We start from the raw sequence: 20,536 nt of genomic DNA on the forward strand, positions 1-20,536 counted from the left end.
TCAGAGCCATGGCACAGTCCTCAGGGCCTAAACCGTTACAGCTGCGGATAGGGCCAGGATGAGCCTATATTGTGTCTCCACATGCTGTCTTTGTGTTCAGCCATTATAGCTCAAATTAAGGTGTTTAGAGGTATGGTTTCAAGTAAAGAGTAACCACTTTTTTTAATGACAGACCTTTCAGCATTTTACCCACTTGAGTACAAACACGTGCTATGAATGACAATGGATTAGAACAAGGATGTTAGCAAACAACATTTTTGCATATGTGTTCTTCGTTTTTGTGTCTGTGTGTACAGACACACACAGGAAGAACAGGCTACTTAATACACCTCCTGACCTATAAATTAACACTTTAAGTGTGTCAAACTTCCTACCGGTCGAAGTAGCTTAGTTTGACACACATAATGACAAGTATTACAACAACAAATGTAGAAAACACCATCTTTACAGATTTCTTTAGCTCTGTCTGTTCCAAAAAGCCTTGAGTTTATATAATCTTATATAAAAGCACTTATGCTTCTTAAATTTATTAGTGAGTATGTGTAAGGATGAAGCCAAATCTAGTGCTTTATGATATGTTTTTGTGCCAAACTAAGAACATGCTGCGATTAAAAAAATAAAATAAAAAAAGTATCATGTTTCCACAGAAATATTAAACAGTATGTTTTCAAATCAGCATATCAGAAGGATTTCTGAAGGCTCATGTTACTCTGAAGACTGGAGTAATGGCTGCTGTAAACAAGGAGGAGGTTATTGAAGCCAGTACTACGAGGTTGCATGAGGACAGAAGTGGTTCATGGAAAATTGTAGAAGAAAGATGGAGGTGTAAAACACAAAGCAGACGGCTCACCGCATTGTTGTGACACTAAACGTCCCTGAGTAAAATCTAACAATATCTCTCATGTTATAGTGAAGCACACTCATGAAGAGGCTCATGATGATGATGAACTCATTTTTTCTCTCTCACTTACACCTCTAGAGCTTGTCACGCACAGAAACAGTTTACTTACCACCGACTCTTTTTTCCATCTATAAATATATATATATATATAAAACAATCTTTTTGTGTGTGCACAATGCAGTAATTCAAAAATACAGGATTTTTTTTTTTTTTACAAAAATACATAAATAAATGGATAAAAATACTGTGAATTCCTAAAATAACAATAAAAAAATATTAAAATATTATTATATTAATATTATTATTTGTACAAAAATACATACAAAAATATATATGGAACATAAATGAAAATTAAAAAAATATTGGTATAAATAAATATATATAAAGAAAATATAAAAAAGTGGAATAAAAATATAAAAAAACTATCTCTCTCCTCCCTGGTGAAGAGTGAATGTTTTCCCCTCCATGAAGGAACTTAAAAGCTGAGGGGGTATTTGAGGCCACTGTTGATTTGAGACACTCTCTATTTAGCCGCCCACTTCCTGTCCACCAGACAGATGGGCTTTTGGAGCACAGCTTGTTTCCATGACAACTCTTTTGGATACAGCTAGCTGAAAACCACAGGACACACAGACAGCCAAATAAAATACAAGAGCCCAAGTGGCTTTTATTGGAGCTTCAGTTGTGCATCTGATACAAAAAGGAAACATGTCTAACTAACAGTTAAGAAGTAAAGGAAAACAATATCTGTGTGTATAAGAACACTTAAATATGCACATAAATCCAAATCAGACATCAACAACAAACTACAAATATACCCATTTGCATAAATAGATCATTTAGAATGATGTAAAACTGTAAAATAGTATAGAAAACTTTATGGTTATAAAAACAGTCCCAACCCCCTTTGTCAAAAAAAATATTTACAAAAGAAATGATACGAAGAGTGTATCAGTTGCATTTAGAAAAACGAATCAAAAGCTGTACATTTAATCAGAAACAACATTTGTTTAGAAAGGGGAATGCATAATCAGAAGTGAAATATGAATTATAGTTTTAGCATGTGCACTGAGGTCAGTGCAATCCAAATAACAGTTTTTTGTGTAACCAAATAAACAAAATGTAACACTATTTATTTGATTGGCTTCAAAGATACTTGCATGCACTTCCTGATATTGTAACTTTAGTAATTATGAATTACATAAGCACTGATTGCAAATTCAGCAAAATAACAGTTGCAAAATAATGTGCTTATAAATCTGTAGTGTTATTTTGTTCAAATAAAGAAAGTTTATACTGATTCTCTATGGATCACATTTTGAAAATGCCTTCTGAAGGATTCATCAGAGGGCCTGTTGTATGGACCTTATTTGTTCATATAAGGAATGACAGACTCTGGGGAAGTCCAAGGTTGAACATTTTTTCTTGGGAATACAAGTTAGACATACTGTACAAGCAATGCTTGTGACACTGCATCTCGTAGAGTTGCTGAGCAAGAGATGATATACTATTATACTCACTAAATACTGCTCAGGGTTATTCATATCAATACAGCGAAGAAATGTGTATTTCCCAAACTCATTTTCACTACATCCTTTTCATTCAACCTTTTTTGAGATTAGCATCTCCAGTGCTATGACTTTAAACAGGAAAACCAATAGTAAATTGTAATTGTGACCTCTCTTTCAGCATCACAAAATAATTGAGAAGGGATAAAAAAAGACAGCTATCTGCTTATACTCAAGTAAAATAGAAAATATGGCTCAAAACCTTCAAGGTATTTGGCAGAAACACATCCGAGAGATTCTATTATTTCACTCTCAATTCAAAAAGTACTTAAGGCTCATATACTGTATTAGGTCACCCCAAAACTGTTCATTAGACTACACTAAAAGATCTGATGTCTCCTAATAGAGCAGGAAGCCTGGTGTAAACCAGTCTGTAGGATCTTCAAATCTCTGTCAGCGTGAGCTTAAACATTCCTCCCATTTCCTCCATCTGGATCTGGAAGGTGTCCTCGTTGGAGTAGTGCTTGATGATGTTGTCGTCCATGTTTACCAAGATCCTGAAAAGAACCAGAGATGGAGGGACACCGTGGTTTAGTTTTCCCCCTGACTGACTGTGGTTCAGTGATTGATCAAACGGGTAAATAAGGTCTTTCAATTTAACATGGTAATTTAGTAAAATGACTTCAAAAATACATTCATAAAATAAATGTAAATTAATTTACTATAAAAATAAAAAATATTTATAATATAATCATTTGCAAAAAGAAAAAGCAATTATTTGTAAATTTTTGATCTTAGAATAAATGACTAAATTAATTTTTGTCATTTATTTCATTTTAATAAAAAACTTGTTTTTACGTGTTATTTTTTATTTATATTTCATTAGTTTCGTTAAATTCATAAATAAAATAATAAAAAATATAATAAAAAATAATTAAAAAAAATAAATTAAATAAAAAATAGGAAAAGAAAAAAAAACAATTTAATGAATAAAATATATGAATACATAATGAATTTAATGCAAGTCATAGCCCCTAAATGTAATCAATTGACAGCCCTAGTTTTAAACAATCTTACCCTTTTTTGCATTTCTTGCAGACCTTTCCCATCTTCTCAAGAGGAACATCATACTTCTCTGAAATCTGGTGGAGAGCAAATCCATTAGGAAGTTCACTCTATTAACATGCATTTTTTAATCACATAGCAGTAAGGACAGCAGTTTATCATTTCAAGCAACTCAACTATTTATCAAAGACATCTGATAAAAGACATTTATCAAAGTATCTTTTTTATGTTCCACAAATGGTGACAGAATTGTTTCATGTTTGAGTGAACTATCTATTTAAAGTAGTAATTCGGTGAGTAATGCAACACTATGTACTGATTAAATGGAACCTCTTTAGCCCTTGCCAGCTTTTGTGATTATTAGATGGATGTGTTTGTGAGCCAGCGTGATTCTCGTTGTGGCCTCCTGCAATGTCTTAATGCAGACGGTCTGTTGACAGTCGATCTCCTGCTACGTAACTCAATGCTCCCATTAAATCACCCAGCTTCAGACTCTAATTTCAGGGACTTTTCTGCACTGGCCACATGTTAGTGCACTTCGCTGGCATCTGAATTTCTCTGGGAGGTAGTGTGCTGCATTAGAAGCTGTGGAAACAAGCTGTGGGTTTGGATGGGATGTATAATTTTTGGGTGGGAGCTTTCTTGGAAGGAGCATTCGAGTATGTTATTGTCCGTTTCTGTGGTGCAAGCGATGCATTACTAAACAAAATTATACTGTTATAATGTTTAGAACATCAAATTAATGTTTTTCTCCATTCTTTCTGTGACTGTGTCCTTAAATAACCCCGCACTACAGGCAGTGAACCTCTATTAGTTATATTAGATTTCCTAAAGAAACATGAGTGGTTCTCGTCTGAACAAAATGTGCTAACATGACGCTGATGTTATAGGTGGGCAGTTATGCAGTTAATTTGCTAGTTTTTATAATCAGGCAGGGAAAAAAGTCAAAGAATGATTGTTTCAAAAAGTGAAATCAATTCCAGGTCATAAGGAGTTTTAAGGTAGCATGTTGCTAAGCTAATAGAACAACAGTCTATGAACATACATTTACAAAACACAAACACATTTTATTTTATTTGTTATACATTTATTATAAATGTATTATATTTTATTAAATAAGTTCATATTTGTATAATTTGAAGAACTGTAATATGTTAGCATTTTAATTTATTACCATTTTAAAATGTTTTCTAGTAAATGTTTTATGGTGCGCAACTGATTTCAGTAGTTTGATGTTGCACATGCAAATATCTATTATTAAGCATAAAAATACAAACACAAATAGCAAAAATATTTTCATAATCCTAAATTAGTATATTATTAGTATTATTTTAGTGTATTAGCATTTTATGAGTATTGTTGTTAGATAAAAATAATATTTTATGGATAATTGTATTGGACTTTTTTTTTTTTTTTTTCACTGAGCTCATCTCAATGCATAATGGGAATGCATTAGGTGGTGAAATTAAATTCAATAGTTGTTAATCTAATACCATAATAAGCATTAAAACACAATGCACAACCAAATAATTGAGTATAAATCGGACTTATTACCTACTTACACTATTTTATGGATACTTTTTAAAGTCTACTATATTGGATGTATTTTATAGACTGAGCTCACTGCAATACTTAATGGTAATGTGTGTTCACCATTTCCTAACCGTAAATGATCAAAAATGATGTTTGCCTTAGCAAGCAGCACTAATAATGTTAGGACATTTGGGAAAAGAGTAGTGAACTCACCGCTTCCACCAGGCCTTGTAGTGTGGGAGTTTTCAGCATGAGAGCATCAAACACTTCCTCTGCTTCCTTGCGCACATACAGCAAAACTGCAAAGGCAGAGAAATGTGGTCAGCTATGGTCACTCATGCACAAACTGCAAGCCCAGTTTTTTTTTTAAACTGAGGTCAGACTTGGAAACCAACATAAACTAGAAATTAAAGTCCAAATCATCTGCCAAGGCTTTCATATGGCAGATGATTTGATATGCTCTTTTAATGCATGCCTTTTATAACCTTGTGCCTCACATGCTGTTCCCTGTAGTTGGAGTTGCTGCTGTTATCTATAAACACCGGTGCCATCCTTTCCTCCCCTTTCACCCAAAAATCCCCAGAAGGACGGGCCAGCATCCCAAGGCATTACTGGGAACACTGAGCTCCGGCAAGGGATGTTCAGTGATGTGGAAAGTCCGGAGTACACCGATTACACACATAATATTCTACTCCAAAGCCGACGTGTTGCTTTTGGCAAGAGGTTTGGTTAAATCCACACAAACACGCACCCTCCCACACATGTTTGACCGTGACTGCTATTTGATAGATAAACAAGCAGAGGATGGCCACAGAGAGACAAGACATCGTTTTGGGAGGGCTAGCAGGATTTGATGACCTCCACATTTCCGTTCTTTATTTGATTACCACTCAAATGTTGAGACATACTAGTCTATAATTAGAACCTATCTGGGTACAAACAATAGCTTTGTTCCAAAACCTAGTCAGCTGAATCACTAAAGGCAACTGCCTTCTAAGGCAGCATCCTACCGTCATGAACCCTCACACTGGACAGAGTGACTCCACACACCACCACACAAGCAATTAAGTAAAAAACTAAAGTTGAGCAAATGCATGAGCATGAGCCTTTCCAGGCTCATTGGAAATATGTGCATCTATGTAAATTTTGGCAAAAATTAAAATAATGTACCTATGTGTACAAATCACTGCAGTTTCCAGTTGAAATGAAAACTAAACTAATTTTCACACATACAGATTTGCAGTGCCGGGGTTTAAGAAAGCCTACTTGCAGAACATTATGTTATTCAAACCAATTTTAACATGCTGCAAGATTTGAAAACTAATACTTTTGAATACAGCTTCATATGTATGGATTTTTTAAGTCAGCAAGTTTGCTCGGTGGTTTGCACTTATGAGTGGAAGAGCTCTGGAACAAATCCTGTGAAACTGCAGTTTGACAAAACAGCTGATACCTGCGTTTAAGAAAGTATAGCATGGTTGCATCGACAAATATGGTTTTATATCACGTTTGCATTCATTAGCAGTATCGGTTCGGTTCATTGTTGGGTTTGGTGTAGGGGCTGTTTTTCTAACACAGTGGTGCATTAAACTTTTAGCAGAATTCACCGCACATTTGAATTCTGAACCACTGCAATAAAACTGCAGCAATCTGTGCCTGTGTCAATGTAATAAAAAGACAAACGTGGCCATGGTCCACGTTTAATTAACATAATATGACATAGCACACATACTGGGTAAAATAATAGAAAAACAATTTATATATAATTATTGGATATACTAAAATTCATTATCTTCAATAAAATAAAATTATCTTCAATAAAATAAAAATAACGTCATGTCAGAATTACTGTAATTATGAGTCTCTGACTTGTAAAAAGCATTGAAGTCCTCACAGAACTTGTAGTTGCAAGTTGTAAACTGAATTTTCTGAGAGCTGTGACTTGCATCACGTGACGTCTGCAAATTCATTTTGCCATTGCTAGTGTTGCCACGGAAACACATCATTTCACATCACACTAGTTGGCATCTCATAATTACGGTAATTACAGCATGACTTGAACACAGCATATATTTAAAAACCAACATTTCACTCAGAAAGTCTGCCACCTTGATTTTTTATTTTTACTGAGCATACTGCAGTGCATCATGGGATTGTGTTTTCCATGAAGGATACATGGGAGATTGCCTTAGAGTTAGTCAAAAACAACATCTTCGGAGTGATCCTTCATAGGCAGCTCACTTGGTTTTGGAACAGAGCAAATGTGTTTTGAATTAGGATGTTTTTGTGTGTGGTTACTCACAAGCAACCAAATGGCATTGCACCGTAACAGTGCCGATACTTATAGTGCCAATAATACTGAAATAAACACAAAACTACCCTGTCTCTTCCACAGCAGGGACAAAACACATGACATATAACCCAGTTCTAGTTAAAACACACCTCTTTTGGGCTCATCCGTCCTTGCCAGCTTATTGGGAGGTGATCCAAACTCCTCCTCGGAATAAGGTAATCTCTTCATAGCTGAGCTGAACAGTGAAAAAAGGAAAAGAGAGGAGATGATGAGAAAGATGCAGCAGACGAGTGTATTTCTGAGAAAACCTCCATCCCTATAGGAAAAGAAGGAGCTAACAAGTACATCATTACCCATGACACAAACAGCACCTGGCACATTTCCTGGAAACGTTGTACAGGGAGCAACACTTCAGGGCAGAGCTAAAGGCCGTTTCGCTCTAATAATGCACATTTTAAACCCTCCCCTGTCTTGAACAAACATTGCTGACATAAAAGAGCACAAAGTAAGCAAAAGACAGAAACTCACCCCTCCTCTGAGTCCTCCGGAGAGAAAGGCTGTAATGAGAAAAGCCACAAAAGAAGCTTCATTAAAAACATTCATTAACAAAATTCCTTTAATATTTCAGAAAAAGGAGGCACTGTAAAATCCAGGGGTCATTTGTCAGGCCAAGAGCCCCATGCACTGTAAAAGTGTTGCACTGAAAATTTGGTTTCAGTTCATTTGTGACATTTTTCAAAGCAAGTCAACATAAAATGTTTACATTCAAAACATTACATTTTAATTTTACTTTATGCATTTTATTGTTGGAAGGGAATTAAACATTCAGCTGAACTGCTTCAAAAATCTGTTTCAGATGAAACAACTATTTCCAGATCCCCTGCCGGATGACCGCAGACCCCCTGTTGAAGCCCCCTGGGTTAAGCCATTAACACATGCTAACATGATTAACCTACTTGTGATGATTAATTATCTGCTTGTAAACTGAGACCAACTTTATTTTTCCTCTCTAGGTCCTGCATACCTCAGTGTAAACTCCTCACAAAATCTGATCATTCAGAACAACAGCAAGAACATTTGAATCAACACAGATGCATTGTATAAAAGCACATCTTTCCCACTCTAAACACTCTTCGTTTGTGTGGCACTAGAAAGTATGGCAAAGTTCACTTTTCTTGTTCTTTTTGGGTGATTTTAGTGAAAAGTAAATAGCCAGAGGGTTTATTTTTGGATCTAGATATACTCTGGGTTTCAATGTCACATAACTAGTGATGATCAAAGGTCATGTTGGACAGGACACTGTCTAGCATTTGCTTTCCTGTGTGTCATGTGATTTTAGCCGTATAGATGGCCAGGTTTTTGAGTCAAAGGTGGACAGTGAAGTTAAATGAAGAGCTCTACCAAGAAACTGAACTGATCTAAAAATAACTTCCAGGTCTAAGACATGCGAGTCAGTGATGGGTACTATGATGTTTATGACCGGAAATGGTACGCTGAACAAAGTTGGCGGGGTAAATTATGCATGTTTTGATTTATTAAGAAACCGCACGTGGGCTTAAGATGTGATCCCTTGCCAAGAACCCTCTGATAACAGCCAATCGTACGCCATAAATGGCAGATTTCATAATCGTGAGAAATGACTGTATTCCTTCCAACTGACTGCATCAGTCTGGTCACCGTGACCCAAACACAATCTGCTGTTTCCGTGAAATGTTTCAGCAGTCTGCACTCACACAAGCAATAAAGAGCACTGAAATGATGATGTCAATATGCTTTTACCTACAGACACTTATATGTTAATGATCATATGGAACATTTCTGCTCGGAGGCTTCAACGTAGAGGCACTTGTAGGGGGTGTACTTGTACTTTTTCAAGAGACTACAAATCATATTCTTAAACAGAATTTTTTTTAACACTCCCAATAGCATTAGATATGTTTAATGGGTTTTAATACAATATACTTCATTACATATTCTTATACTTAATACTTAATTAAATAAGGTAAACTTCATTGAGCTTTGACTAATTCAGACAAAATTATTTAAAAAATATGCAAGGGAATAATAAAAGTTGAATGCAGATATACAATATATTTTTATTTCATAAAATGTATAACTTATACATTAATTTGTTCATAAATTATAATTAAATAAATTTAAATGGGAAAAGGTGATAAACTGGACAAATAAAAGTCATGTTGCTCTATCTTTTTTTTTTTTTTCCATTAACCCAATCTTGCACCAGCATTTTCTGAGAAAATTTCTCTCAGACTGAACCATCTCCGGCTAAGTTTTACAGATAAGATTCTGGATTGCTAATGCAAAAGCTGCAAGTTTATTGCCATGCAGAAGTAACCCAAAAACTGGAAAGTTTCCAAGGTCAAAATCTATCTAAACTATATGATTGTGCAAAAATACATTATCGTGTATTCTCGTATCTTATCACCAGTGCTCACATGCAGTGTGTCATACACACACTGCATAATCTACATGTCTAGCAGCTGTATACTTGTGGAGCACGGTGCGTTTGAGTTTCATAAGTCATAAGACAATGATGGAAATGTTAAAAAGCAGCAAATATCAATCTTTTTAGATATGTTTATGGGACGGGTATTTTAAGCTGATATTCACTTATTGGGCCCCAACTGTTTCAAAGAGGTCATTTGAAATGTACAAACTTTTACTGTATATCTGATATTTTTAATAAAAAAAAATATTTAAAGTTTTGCAGACAGTGTACTCACATGACGCTGGAAGGTGGAGAAATGGATGTCGGGGATGAAAAGAACAGGCTGCGTCTCGAAGTCCGTCATTGTCTTGAAGATGGTGATGTCACTGCGCTTGTGCAGAAGGGGGACCTTGACATCTTGCCCAACTGGGAAAAATGGGGCATGGACAGAGTGAAAAACACCTCTTTCTGGAGCTCTAGTCACATGTTTTTACTACGAAGTACCATCATGTTAGTTAAATCTACATGTCAAAGTAAAAACCTGAAGCTGTGCTTACAGTTTCCCAAAGGAGGGTTGACATCAGGGCATTTGCCCTTCCTACGGGACTGTTTCCTCTCCTCATCACGGATCTTGCGCTCTGCACCCTTGTCACAGAAGACCTTAATCTGGCAGTAAGCGCGGTGGATAGGCTTATTGCTGCGGTTGTTGTAGCTGTAGGTGTCAATCTGTATGTTGAGCGGTAGGCCCTTCACTCCCTTCTGAGAGGAGAAGTCTGTGCTCAGACAGTTCACTGAGATGAAGATCTAACAAGGGAAGAGAAGGAACACTGAAATGCCACAAACTGATCCTCGGAAATAAAGAGTAATGTTATGCTTAACTTAAATTTCTTCAATTGTGTGAAGTAAAAAATAAAAAAAATAACTAAGTTCATACTGAATATCAATTCTTACAAGTCCAAAAAAAATTATTTTTTCTTTCAGAATTGTTTCAAAAAATAAAAATAGCAAAGTGTTAAAGTGCAGTGAACAGAAAAAAACAAGCAAGAGTAAACCTTAAAGAGCTTTTTTAGTCTTAAACTTCATTCACTGTGTGGGCAGCTTTGCTTGTCTTGAACTAATGAATACTGTTATTCTGTAAATGCATGAGGTGGAACTGGGAACACTAGACTGTGTTGCCATTATCTGTTGTTGTTTGTCGCCCCCTTTTGAAAACAGAATAGAATCACAACACATATTGATTTTAGACTTTGGGTTAATATCCAGCATTATGGAATTACTGCTCCATCATGGTCTATAAAACAACCTTACTATATTATATAATGAAATAATTTAATAAAAAAGGTGAAATTAAAAAAAATATAAGTTTTTACTGTTTCGTTTAAATGAATGTTTCTGTAAATACTCCATATAAAGTGTGCAACATGTTTATAGGTAATTTACACTTTAAAAATAAAATAAATAAAACTGTTATAGCTAGTAGTGATCTTTTTTTTTCAGGATTCTTTGATGGATATAAAGTAAACAATGTGAAAGTCTTTACTGTAGATTTTGATAAATTTAATGCATCCTCACTGAACAAAAGCATTATTTTCTTTCAAAACATCTTACTGACCCTAAACTTCTGAACGGTTGTGAATATGTACAACTCTTAAACCGCATCTGTTTATTCCTACCAAAGCAAAATATACTTTAACTTTATTCAACGACAATACAGCATCTTATGTAATAATAGATTATTAACAAAAGGCCTGAGACAAAATAAGAATTAGAAACAAATGGTCTTTCAACTAATCATCAAATATTTGCTCAAGCATTCGCTCAACGCTTGTCATTTCTCCAAAAGTCCGCTAGGGAGCGCCACAAATCCATTCCAAGCGTCCTCAGGGTCTTGCCCTTTCTCTTTCCACTTTCTGTCTTTCCAAAGCACACAGAATCCAAACCACTCCCACATGTAACACTGCAAACAGTCAGTACACGGGAGACTGTGCACACGGATGAGTATCCTACAGCACCGGGCTTATCTTATGATCTGCATCCTGGTTATAGGACAACACTGCTCACTGCAAAAATACCCCATTTCAATTTTTAAACTTTGGATTATTTACTTTAATATGACTAATTAGAACTATAATTACATGAATACATAACAAGGACTATTTCTCAGATAGATCTGCTTCAACTTAGAAAAATCAAAACTAATCAGACTGAGGCAAGAGGATTTGTCTACCAAAATTTGTTTGTCACTTTGCGACGGGTTTTACCCGACTAGTCTCGACACACTCGCCAAACAGGATTCCATTAGCTGTCGGTGCTCACTTGCTCCCCCATCAGAGTTTCCTCATTCTTAATGCCACTGATGGGCGCGTCTCCCCCGTAAACCCATCAGTTCAGCACAAAATAGGGTTGTCAGGCCCAACGATCTGAGAACTAATCATTTCAGCACTGACATACACCTAAAAATTAAGTCAAGGTATTGGCCAATGTTAGAAACCCCTAATGCCCAGCTCAAGTAACTAAACTAATCTTGGAAAGTCCCTTCTTCACATTTTCTTAAGATATTTCTTAATATGTTCCGGCATATACAGCCCACTTTGTTTTTGTTGCATTTTTCAACGTACTCTAGAAAGTGTTATGCATATTTTGAGTGTAAATCTTCATGTTAGTCATACTTTTCCTAAAGGTCATGTCTTTTTTAAGATCCTTTATCCGCATACCAAAAATACATACCTAGAAATGTAACACATGGAAACAAATTTGAAAAAAGATGTTTGCTATTTTTATTTTTTTTACACTCTAAAGCTTTTCAACAGAAAGCCACTTATTTTTTAACAGATGTCCAGAGGCAAATCAAATAAAAGTGCAATAATGTTGTTTAATAATTACAGGCTTTCATTAGAAATGCCCTAAAATGTCTTTACCTTTGCTTCCTCGCTGATGTCCCATGTGAATGAAATGGCATTATATGAAATCTCCTCAATATTGCTGATGGTGTTGAAACTTTCTTTGTAGTCCGCTGTGGGAGAAAAGAGAGGCTTGATTAATTAGTATAGATGGACAAAGTGGAGTAATGATAAATGGGGAAATGGAATATTTTGTTAGTATCATAATTTGAAACCAATAACACAGGCAGAAGTGTCTATCATAGACTATAACTAAGTGTTAATGAGCTTTTTAGTCAAAATCAAGACAGTTAAACATAACTAGTTAATCGAGGCTTGTTACTTATGTTGTACTTTACTAATATAATATCATGACATTAAAGAGATAGTTCACCCCAAAATAAAAATGTCTGTTATCATTTACTCAGTTGATGGCAGCCACTGACTTCCACATTGTTATTATTATTTTCCATACCATGGAAATGAATGGCTTTAGTTATAAACATTCTTCAAAATATATTATTTTGTGTTCAACAGAAGAAAGAAACCCTTACAGGTTTGGATCAACATTAAAAGGTGAGTAAATGTTGACAGAATTTTCATTTTTGGGTGAACTATCCCTTTAAGTCACAAAGGGTATTTTCCCCTCAGAAGTTGACTTCCATTCAAAGCAAGATCATGTTGTGTACCCTTTCATGTTTTACAGTGCTCATCTTTTATTTGTTGTGTTCATTGTGGAGGTCATTGATGGCTCTCCCCTTGACCTATTATCTTGTCCCCACCTACATCCCCCCCACTTTGTCTGTATGCTATCTGTTTGCTATCTGTACTTGTTACTCCACCCTGAACTAGACTGGACCAAGAGACTCAAAGAGACATGAAAGTACGAGTGATATCTGTGAGTGTACTACTGATGGTTTACTGATATCGATAGACAAAGACTTCTCACCGATATCAATGCATCTCTGCTTGGCTGTGTGCTGTCTTGAGTGCCAGTATTTCCAGTGCTTGAGTTGGTCATCTCTGGATTTCTCTTCTCCGAACACTACCATCACAACACTCTGAAACACACCACAGGGTTTGGTACTGTTTTCTAATAATGTACCAGCACTCTCAAACAAATACTCATCTATTCAGTGGTACAGGAAGTATTTACACACTTAAATACATACGAATTTCACTGGAAAGTATCTGCAAGTATTTTTAACCAACTGGCAAAAAAGTATTTATTAGTGGATGTGGAAGACGGTCCTGTTTTGGAACCGTGGATTATATATATTTAGTGATTTAGCAGATGCTTTTATCCAAAGCGACTTACACACATGAGGAAAACGGAAGCAAACAGAATCAACAAAAGAGCAATTGGTATGACAAGTCTCAGTCTCAAGTTTTTTTATTTTTTATTATTATTATAAAATAGCTAAAAAGAAAAACAGATAGAAAAATAATTGAGAAAGCTTGTGTTAGAGGTCTTTTTTATATAGAAAACAAGCAGTTATAAAAAAAAGAGTGCAAGTCTTAAAGGGTTTTAATAAAAAAAGAAAACAGTTCAAATAGAATAAGAATAGAGAGTGCAAGAGTTAGAGGGTCAAATAAAATAAATATATATATACTCTTCTTACCCTAACTTTACAGATGGGGCCATGCAGCAGTTTGCCATTGTCGGTTTCCCTGAGGGTGATGGGATAGAACTGTCCCTTGTTGAGGTATGTCATTGTGCCATCTCCAGATTTCTGTCTGAGAGACTTGGAGGCTTCTAATGTGTATTCAAAATTATTACTGTTGACCAAACACAAAAAAGGGGTCACCACTTAATACATATTTGCACCATCAGACCAAATACACCCATGACAATTTCCATGTTTGCTATTACACAGAGGAGGCAGCTTGTTATATTTGTTGTAGGCTGACAGTCATTTACACATGGGCCATGAGCACCTGTCAGAGCGATGCACCATGCTTTTTGCACACACTCAGCTGAAAGTATCTCTTAATTGGAATCAAGTTTTTTTTTTTTTTTTTTCATAAGGTTATGTTTGACATACCCTGACACTGTGTCAAAAGTGGCGTAGTCCTCTTGCGGGATGGGACCCATACTTAACTGGAGATCCCTTGGGAACGCGAACACCTGTAGCGCACAAAAGAGGGGGCAAGAGGGCCTGGCATTAGTGCAAACACCACATCACCACTCATTCAGTCAGTGGGAGAAAGCTGATAGAAAAAACAAACGGCTCTCCCTGTGTGTGCAAGGTTTTGTGGAACTATCATTTCTAAGGAAATCCTCCCTCCAGGTTAAAATAGAGAGAGGGAGCAGGAATGAGAGCGGGCAAAAGAGAGAGCGAGAGAAAAGGCCCTGGCTATTATGTGAGAGGAAAATACAGCACTTTATTGTGTAAGAGAGACAATGGCATAATGACATGCTAGCTGCTATTTTGGCATGTTCAAATAAAAATAGGGAGGGGGCTCAATACAACAATGTCTTTAGAGTCACCAGGTAAATGAAGTATTGTCTGAGGGTGGGAGACAGGAGATATGTGCATGTGTGTGTGAGAGAGAACTCACATCTGAGCTCTCTGGGAAGGTCGAGTCTGGGGTGCGTGGCTGTGTGTTCGGACTGAACTGGTTGTGGGGGAGCTGAGGGTCGAATACCACCGTGTGACTGTCTGTTTCTGAGCAGTGTGGATTGGGGACTGTGACGGAGAATCCATGTGATGGACCCTCAGTCTTCACTGGGTAGTTTGGCCCAGGCGCAATGGATACTGTCACTGTAGTATCGGGTGAGGGGAAAAGTCCTCTCTTGTCCTGGGTGTGCTGGTTCCCTGGAAGAACGAGATTTACTCCTTTCAGAACCTGGTTTCGGTTCTCCGGCGATGGCTCTTGGAGAGTGGTCATCAAGATTCTGTTGGAAAATGTAGATGAATATGTAAAAACCAAAATATACAGTATAAAATGTTTCAAAAATATTTTCCATGACTTACAAACAACTGATAAATTTAAGAGGTACACATTTAACTGCAACAAACACTGTTCTTCTTCACACACACACACACATAAATGCATGGCTGTTAAAAACCTATCATGTATAAAACATATATCTAAGATAAACCAAGTCATATTACCCACTGACAAAAATGAATATAAACAATACGTCATATTTTTAAAAAATTAAGCTGCTAAATGTTAAAAGGTAAACACCTTTTACAGATATTGGTTTACAAATTACTTACTCTATATGTAGAAATTTGTAACCTAAATGAAACGCATAGTAATAAATGTTTGGTGATTAAAAATGAATTATAGCCTAGCCTCCCTTCGCTTTCTGTTGTTTCGCTTCTGTTTGACGCGCACGCGCATCCCTACGCAAGTATAATATTACCGATAGCATGCTTGATTTTTTTTTATGAAAAATATATCTGTGCAGGTGAACTTTTAGTAATTTTTACATCGCTGTCAATGACGTAGTTTCAGCGTGCTCAGCGAACAGACCTAACAAATGAATCAAATAAATCGTTGCTGACAGTTTTCTTTAATGATTTCTGTTGGATAGTAAGCTAATTGAAGCCCTAGCAAAGAATAACATAAAGTTGTGTCTCATCTTCTCAGCATGGGAAAAGCGGCATTCACTATTGCATCTTTGATGAGAGCTTCACCTTTTGTTGGGATCCACATCAGAGCCCAGGACGTCAGCCTTCTGCTGGGATATTGTTCTCTTTTCCCGCGGCACCTGGGGAAAGTAAACAAACTCTATGTAAGTCTGACCACATCCAATAGCATCAGCTTTACCCATTATATCTGTCAATGAACATATTTAACATACTAGGTGACATTTTATGAAGCAACAGGAAGTCAGATATCATTAAAATAATACGTATTTTGCACGCATTATCATAGGTGTTAAATAAGGTTGTGTTGTTGTTGTGTATAGTTCCTCCTTTCATCCCCTTTAAAATGATAATTCTATGAAGTTTCCATGCGTCTATTTTAAGATATAACTTATTACATGTTCACTGGCTATGTGTGTGTGTGTGTGTGTGTTCCCTATTCACTGCTGTGTGTACTTGAATGGGTTAAATGCAGAGCACCAATTCCGAGTAGGGTCCTTGACAAATGTCACGACCAGTTTTTATACAGTCTATGGTCACAATTTTTTACTTTCACATATTTAATATTTAATTTTAATAATTACATTTTTATTGTGTTTGGTGTATTATTGCTATAACAGGATTTTGGGTTTGTGAAAAGTTAATTTCAAATTATGATGATGATTATTATTAATGTTAATCTCTACTAGTCATACCTTGTAGTATTCGTACAGAAAACCCAGAGCTGCGGCACTGTCCTCATCTCCATTGATGCTCATCATTGCCTTAGTGGCGGCTGTGAGGGGGTTCTCCAGGAATGACTTCCAGGCCTCATCCTCACTTGTGTAAGGCCGCCGCTGGTTGTAAGCCGGGTCATTCTGTAGCACGAGCACTGCCCGCTTACTGTGAGGAACAGTTCAGAAAGAGCCGTCAGTACTAGAGCAACAGCTAAATGAATCATCAGGCAGTGGTAGGCGGGCTGTGTGATTTGTAAACGCATAGAGTCAAAAGGAACAATATGATGGCTGTTGAGCATTAACAATCTGAAGATATTTTGGCATTATTGCTAGTGTCAAAGTTGAAAAAAGTTGTGAAAGGCCTTCTTTATCTCAGGATCTTTGACAAAACCGGCCCAAACAACAAATCTCTGCACAGACCGCAGCTTCCCGTTTGACAGCATGTTTCACTGGCTCTTCCAGTAAGACGGCCAGTAAAGTGTCAGAAGGAGATCTAGTGACTTTTCACAGACTGTGACAAAGTTCATTAAGAAAACCGGTTATGGCCTCATTCTTGAGTACCATCATCTATTATTTAGAAAAAGGTGGCTTACAGAGATTGAATATACTCTGATTCAGTGCTCATTAGATGTATTTATGTGTAAATATCTGACAATGAAATACGGACAAGGTAGAGTTTATTTTTCAACTTTTAAACCTGTTAACTGGAGTGGCCAGGTTAAGTCAGGTAGGGAAAAAAATCTTGTGTCTACGATCAAATTTTAAAGTGTAAACTTCGAACATGCCTTTTCGAATTAATGTGTGACAGTCTTCATCCTGATGATGGTTAGTCTCTTCAGTCTCTTGTCACACAACACTCTAGCCTTTAATAATGGAATGAATCCATAAAGAGTTGCTATGACAAAACTTTGCATCCAAGTTGGTTAACGCAAACGGATTAGGAGTAATTTGATAACTAATTGTGCCATTCTTTCTCCCTATTTGATTTTAGCTTTGCAACCTGATAGAGCCGTTATCCTGGGACAATAAAACTTTGTGGACACGCAATCCCACTTCTAAAACAAAAGAGGCGACCAAGCGCAAAATTACTAATGATGTGTTTGTGGCCTCATCCGCCGAACTCCAAACACTAACAGAGGAGAGTTTTGGTTTTCTCTTCAGGATTCACAGACGCGAGATCTCATGTTGCTTACGCTATGGTGATGGCCATCAACAAAGTTCTGTTTGCATGGGGCAAAGCTCACCAACGGGGGAAATATTTTGGGTGTATACTTTGGTTCTTGATGTTCTTAAGTACAGGCGAACCAATTCGGAGAAGAACACAAAACCCAAACTTTTCCAAAAAGGTTGCAGCAGATTCAGTTTAGATAAGCATGCTTGAAACAATCTACAAAAGGCTTAAACACTGCTCTTGAGAAGGAATTGCCAACGCCTAGAAAGCAGGTGTGCTGTTTCAGTCAACTCTTCTTTCAAAACATTAACAATATTTAACTTGATAAATCATACTAATCCATAAAATATTCATACACTGCCATTAAAAATGGTTTTACTATCTAAAAACCTTCAGCCAGTACGTTTCACCAAATATTACCTTTCCAGAAACACAGATGTTGTTTCCAGCTGTACCTACAAGAAGCCTTTACTTATTGAGCCTTTAAGCTCCAATGTGATTTCACTCCAAACAAGGAAGATGTGCACACAAAAAATACAAACGAACCAACTAAATAACACGCAAGTCTGACAAATAGAGTGCGTCGCTCGTAACTCCCGCGGCAGGTGCAGATACACCTGTGACCGACGCAGGTCTGAACATGACAGGTGAACTGAAGAGCCCAGACAGCACTAGTGTGTAGCGGAATCGGCTCTCGGCTGTCAGTCCGACTTCTCTTGGTAAGACACAGTTTCCGGAATTACTGAGACGAGTCAGACTCAAGGAGCTAATCTGTGTCAGTTCCAGCAAATTAACCTAGATTAAGCAGTAAATAGTGCTCTATTTAACAATCACTGGATCCTTTTCTGTTGATCATCTCTCGGTAGACTATGGACCTACAGTGGTGAACTTACTTGTCATGCTCCTGTGACATCTCTTATGGTCGAACTGGACTTTCTAGTTGGTACTGTAAATCCGATCCTTCTTCTTGTATGGAGCAACGTTTTCAGGATGGGATGAGGGCTGCGTTAGAATTGCTTGTATGAGAACGGGTTTTGTTGGCTTTTCTCGCTTTTTTGGATATACTGCGAAATTGGGGCCGGTTTTACCTGTGACAGGGCACTGGATTGGATTACACCAGAGAGGAGGAGCTTAATATTCAACAATGCTCATTGCTTATGGTCTGTGCATGTTTAACTTAACAAAAACCCATTGAAATGAATGGTGCAGTGTTTTTTACTTATTTATCTATTTTAGCACTACATGATAGCAAAATCTTAGTATGTTTTTGTTTCTGAATGACCTTTAAACTGTTCAGAGCTACATCTTGCTGTAATGTACACAGTATTTCAATTTTTGCAAACATGTGTAATTCAGATTTACCATAAAGGATACTTCTTTATATTTAATACAATTGAATATTATTTTTGTAAGTCTTCTATATAATGACATTAACATTAAAAATGAAATTCAGTGTGACATAAATTAAAATTGAAACTGTTGATTGTCTTACTGAATGCTTAAGAAGGCCTGAAGTGATACAAATTGAAAAATTGAAAAAGTAAGGGACACATTTAAACCATGAAATGTGTTATTTTGCTGTTAAATAATTATCATGTTGTAAAGTTTCTCGGCAGCATTTCTATTCATGTGTATTCATTTGTCTTCAGGTTCTTGTGATTTGTATGCATAACAATATTAGGTGTTGCCAATACAACATTGAGTACCCTGCGTTCATTTAGCGTAGTAGGATAGGCCCGATTCAAACTGCTGTGAACACCCACACCAACCCAAAACGGAAGATTAGAGATCCATAACTGAAAAAATGGGGTTAATGCAAGTATACAGTATTTAATAAAACTGACCAATCACTTTATAGAACATTATAGCATAATAATGTTGCATGCAAATTATGTAAATGTTCATGAAAAAGATACAGATTTGAATCTAAATGTTGTCTTATAAAATTACACGTTAAGCAAATTTGTCCAGTCTTTAGAATAATCTGTTTGTTTGTTTATGAGCAAAACACTGATTTTAGTTTATTTACATATCATTTTAATCGTCTTCCACTCTAAAGCCCAAATGCGATGTTTGTCTTGCTTGCAGTTCCCAAATTCCAAGACAATTAATTTGTTTTAATATGCAAATCACCCAGTTTCATGAAACCCATTTCCCCCTCAGTTTCTGTGACATTATTACTGAAAAGGGTAGTTTAATATCTATGTTTAAGCATAGAAAGCCGTTCTCACTTCTGGATAAGTGTGTTTATACAGTTAAGCAGAGATAATACCTAAAAAGATACAGAGCTGAGAAACTAAATATCACCTCTTCTTAGTAAGAGAGGGCTTTAGAGATGCTATCATTCGGTTTTCAGATTATACTCCCCACTCCATACACACACTTCTCCTGCTGAGTCCTGAGTCCTGCTGCAGTGTTT

General features: G+C 36.5%; 1 protein-coding gene across 2 annotated transcripts; it reads right to left on the bottom strand.

Annotated features, from left to right (window-relative positions):
• Positions 1–1,543: 1,543 nt before the first annotated feature.
• LOC113117355 (grainyhead-like protein 1 homolog) lies at positions 1,544–19,181 on the bottom strand. Of its 2 annotated transcripts, none has more exons than XM_026285974.1 (15): positions 19,011–19,181; positions 16,926–17,112; positions 16,279–16,352; positions 15,191–15,527; positions 14,674–14,756; positions 14,251–14,407; positions 13,578–13,689; positions 12,668–12,762; positions 10,307–10,553; positions 10,045–10,175; positions 7,829–7,857; positions 7,450–7,535; positions 5,221–5,306; positions 3,487–3,551; positions 1,544–2,966 (listed from the first exon to the last, which is right to left on the bottom strand). In XM_026285974.1, exons 1-15 carry the CDS (start codon positions 19,028–19,030, stop codon positions 2,852–2,854), a joined length of 1,824 nt encoding a protein of 607 aa, XP_026141759.1. In that variant the 5' UTR covers positions 19,031–19,181; the 3' UTR covers positions 1,544–2,851. The 2 variants fall into 2 exon arrangements, with proteins under 2 accessions (XP_026141759.1, XP_026141760.1); XM_026285975.1 differs by lacking the exon at positions 19,011–19,181 and adding an exon at positions 18,538–18,957.
• Positions 19,182–20,536: the final 1,355 nt, after the last annotated feature.

The sequence above is a fragment of the Carassius auratus genome, chromosome 17, assembly GCF_003368295.1.
Source record: "Carassius auratus strain Wakin chromosome 17, ASM336829v1, whole genome shotgun sequence".
NCBI lineage: Eukaryota > Metazoa > Chordata > Actinopteri > Cypriniformes > Cyprinidae > Carassius > Carassius auratus.

Excerpts from the sequence above, each read along its gene's own strand:
- LOC113117355 (XM_026285974.1), bottom strand. The coding sequence starts at position 19,030 with ATGTCACAGGAGCATGACAA. Across the intron at positions 16,353-16,925 it reads TTCTGTACGAATACTACAAG|GTGCCGCGGGAAAAGAGAAC; the intron begins GTATGACTAGTA and ends TACTTTCCCCAG. Across the intron at positions 14,408-14,673 it reads ACTTTTGACACAGTGTCAGG|TAATAATTTTGAATACACAT; the intron begins GTATGTCAAACA and ends TTTGGTCAACAG.